Raw genomic sequence first — 4088 nt, forward strand, 5'->3', positions numbered from 1 at the left:
ATGGGGCGCCCATGCCACCTGGCCCGCCCGCCGCCCTGACAGCTAGCCCTGCCTGCGCACCCCGGACTTCCCTTCCAGCTGGCCGTGCTCCTGCTCTGAAGGTGGTCCAGGCTGCCCAGAGGGCTCAGCAGTAAGGCGCCCCATCCACCCTGCTGGTCCAGCTGGCCTCTCCCCGGCTGGCGAGGCCGGAGCTTGCCACAGCCTGGCAGCCTTGGACGCTGCAGAACGGCAGGCCGAGGGCCAGTCTGGCTGCTGGTGTTCCATGTGGCCCCTGAATGTTTGTTTTTGTGCACATGCACGTGTGTTGATACTTCACATAGACATTTAAGAACCAGGGAAGTGTATACAGAACCCTGAAGAATCAGCAGTGGGGGAGCCAGGTGTCATGGTGCACACCTGGAATCCCTGCTACTGGGGAGGCTGAGGCAGGAAGCTCCCAAGTTTGAGGCCAGGCTGGCAATTTAGCCAGGTTGTCCCAGAAAAAGAGCACTTTTGCCAGGTGTGGTGGCGCACTCCTGTAATCCCAGCACTCTGGAGACTGAGGCAAGAGGATTGCTGCAAATTCAAGGCCAGCCTGGGCTAGGTAGTGAGACCCTGTCTCAAAGGAGCAGAAAGAAAAAAAGAGGGAACTTTCTTTTAAAGGGCTGAGAATGGAGCTCGGTGTAGAGCGCTCGCTCAGCATGAGTGGGGCCTTGGGTCCCAGCCCCCACACCTGGGAAGAAAATAAAAGCAGCAGACCCAGCAGCCTCAGAGCGGGCCCCACAGCTCGGGATGGGCCCCACACTTGTTTACCACAGCCCCACCTACCCTTGTACCCACTGCATGCTCACAGCCTGTGCTTCTGCCCCTGTGGAGGCCTGGGTCTGTTCCAGAACTGGCATGGGGCTCCCTGTGGCCCCACGAGATACACCTGACACCCAGTGCGCACTGAGCAGGGCCGTCGCTGCTCCTTGAGGCGGACTTTGATGCCTAGGCCCGCCGGCGGCAGTCCTTGGGCTCTGCTTTAGGGTCCCTCGGTGGTGGTTGGGTCCCTCACACGGCAGCCCTGCCCCTGGCCACCAGGCGGCGTCGAAGGGGAAGCGCGGGCCTGGCCTGCTCACCCCACCAGGCAGCTGCCCTGACGCCCGCTGGGTGTGTTCCCACAGGCTTGCAGCCCCGCCGCCATCTGCCGGAACAAGGTTGGTCTGGTGCCCACGCAGGATGGGCCCGGATCTCCTGGGTGAGTCAGGCGGCTGCACCCGGCCTTGACTGCGGGCCAAGCCCTCTTCTCACCGGCCTGCCGGTGAACCCCACAGGGTGGTGTTCATTGCTGTCACCAGCGTAGCTGAGGCTCGGGGTTGGGTGGGGGTCACGCCAGGCCCCCGGGACTCTGTCATCAAGGGGGCCTGCTGCCTGGCTGGCACGGTGCCCCGGGTCCCCCAGCAGGCCCTGACTGCTGCCCCGTGCCTGATCTCACCAGCCTCCCTCACCACCCTGAATCCAGGGAACAGATTGCCAGTGTGTGGCAGGGAGCAGAGTCAAGGACGCAGGAGGCACGGGAGGGGGACCTGGGTGTGGGCATCAGGGCACTGAGAGGAGTGGGGAGGGGACAGAGTTCAGAAGAAGATCAGGACTGCCCGAGGCTGTTGCAGTCCCATCGTTGCAGGATGGACTCACTCAACAGTGGGGAAACGCAAGCCCATTTAAGCAACAAAGGAGATTCATAACTTCTTGAGGCCAGAAGCGCCTGTGTGGCTGGGTGGGGGCTCAGGTGCCGCCTGTCCCCACCAGCTCTCCAGCCCAGTCCTGGCCTCCTGTGGGGCCTCCCGCTGTGCAGTCACACCTTCCTGGAGTCCTGGCAGCAGTGCTGCGGCAGGCTCTCGTTGGCCCAGCCTGGTCACGTGCTAGTTGCATGTCCAGAAATGAGAAGTGCCGATTGGCCGGGCCAGTGGAGGATCCTGGGGTCAGTGGGGAGACAGAATGGACCAGAAGCCAGAGCTGTCAGGGTTGGGGCACTGGAGGGCCGATCACCCTGTTGTAGGGAAGGCCGTGCTGCAGCGTCGCCGTGCCTGTGACAGTGGCCTTTCCTTAGTCCTCTCTGCCTCCCTTCTTCCTCTCCAGGGATGAGCACACCAGGCTCCTCTCCGCAGCACCGGCCGGCTGGCGTGAGCCCCCTGTCCCTGGGCACAGAGGTGAGGCAGCAGCAGGCCCAGCAGGTGTCTCCCTCCCTGGCCCCGCTGTCACCCATCACACAGGTGCGAGGGTGTGGGCAGTGGGGAGGTGGCGGCTCTGCCTCTGGGAGGCCTGCACCCGCCAGGTTTCGGAGTCCTGAGAACATCCCTGATGTGTCTGCTTTTATATCTTCAAACTTCCAGTCCTAGAAAGTGCAGAACTCAGTGTCGCAGGCAGGCCCACAAAGGTGCAGTACGACCCAGTGTTTTCGTTAAACTACTTCTGCTTTTGGTCGAGTAGATGAAATTTCCCATGATAAAACATTCAGAGAGTTTGTTTGTTTTTATTTATATTTGTTTGGGATTTTTTTTGTTTTGTTTTGTTTTTTGAGATGAGCTTGCTGTGTAGTTCAGGCTGGCCTCAAACTTCCTGCTTCAGCCTCTCAAGTGCTGGGGTTATAGTGTGTGTGTGTGTGTGTATTGCTTTATTTTATTTTTTTCAGTACTGGGAATCAAACTCAGGACTTTGAGCTTGCCAGGCTGGCTAAATCCCCAGCCCAGTTTTTATAGTTTTAACTTTTTGGGGGGTCGCTGTGTGCCTTTGCCCCTATGACCGTGCCTTCCGGGGAAGTCGGTAGCAAAGTTCTCACTTTCCTTACTGATTTGAGCAATTTGAGTCCCCTCATTTGGTCCAGGTCACCTCCTGTGCAGTGAGTTAGGATTGGTGTTTCCCGTAATTTGCAAATGTGAGAAGCATCTCAGTTTCTCTCTGAAATCTTGGGTGAAATTTCCCCGTGGAGTCACCCAGTGTTTGTTGGAGTTTTAACGACCGATTCCATCCCTTCGAGTAGGAGGCGATTGCTCTTTGCCAGTCCCTGCCTCCCTCCTCTCCTCGCTCCTCTGTGTCTGTCTCTGTCTCTTCTCTCTGATGTCCAGGATGGAACCCAGGCCCCCACACGTGAGAGCAGGGCTCCGCCTCGGAACCACACCCCACCCCTGTCTGTCTTTCACAGTCGCCAGTGCAGAGCGTGCATTGTTTTGTTTCTGACCTAAACACAGAGGCGTGGTCTGCCTACCACAGAATCCACAGTGACAGCTCCGCCCCATCCGATGCCTGGCCTGATTCCCACCACCCTCACGCCTACATCTCTCTCGATTTACAAGGATCAGGAGCCTCTATCTGCAGTCTGCCTCTTTCCTTTCTGGAAACTTCATTCTGAAAAATACTTATTTAACTGGGGGCTTCGCTCAGTGGTGCCACCGCCTGCCTTGCAAGTGCGAGGACCCAGGTTGGATCCCTGGTACAAAAAAAGAAAAAATTATTTAGCCCAAGGACTTTGCACATGCTGGAGGGCACGCTACCTCTGAGCTACAGCCCAGTCCTTTTCAGGTTTGAGGCAGGGTCGCGCTGTGTCACTAAGTTACCCAGGCCAGCTTTGGTTTTGCCATCCTCCCGCCTCAGCCTCCTGAGTGGCTGAGATGACAGGCATGCACGCTCATTCCTGCCTGGAGACAACTTTTTATTCACAAACCCCCCTCTGCAGCTTGGAGGCAGGGCATCCTGCATAGCAGCTCACTCAGAGGGTGGGACCCCGCCTACCCGGAAGTTGGCTCTGCCCAGGGACCCAGCCCTGAGTTCCTGCAGACTCCGCAACCCGCTTTCCTCTGCTCCGCTCCCCTCTCAGAGTCCACACCGGGACCATACCCGTGTCTCTGTCCCCACCATGTTCTTCAGGGTGAGCCCTGGGGCACAGGTGTCCCCGTGCCTGTCCAGGACGCCCGAGCCACCCCATGTGCCAAGCGAAGAGCGCTGTAGGTGCCCCTACCCGTGCCTACGCTGCGGGGACCAGCCTGTCCCACCGATGCCTTCTCCCCCGACAGGCGGTGGCCATGGACGCCCTGTCGCTGGAGCAGCAGCTGCCCTACGCCTTCTTCACC

At 59.0% G+C, this 4088-nt stretch overlaps 1 protein-coding gene across 1 annotated transcript in view; it reads left to right on the forward strand.

Moving 5' to 3' along the window:
• Crtc1 (CREB regulated transcription coactivator 1) overlaps positions 1 to 4088 on the forward strand; it is a 25595-nt gene that overhangs the window by 12359 nt on the left and 9148 nt on the right. Inside the window, exons 11-12 of the mRNA XM_033759398.1 lie at positions 2101 to 2234; positions 4032 to 4088. The exon at positions 4032 to 4088 is cut by the window's right edge and continues 598 nt beyond it. Coding sequence (XP_033615289.1) covers positions 2101 to 2234; positions 4032 to 4088 — 191 coding nt within the window. The remainder of the gene's footprint in view (positions 1 to 2100; positions 2235 to 4031) is intronic.

Source organism: Fukomys damarensis, unplaced genomic scaffold (genome assembly GCF_012274545.1).
Source record: "Fukomys damarensis isolate Sample0158 unplaced genomic scaffold, DMR_v1.0_HiC HiC_scaffold_37, whole genome shotgun sequence".
Lineage (NCBI taxonomy): Eukaryota > Metazoa > Chordata > Mammalia > Rodentia > Bathyergidae > Fukomys > Fukomys damarensis.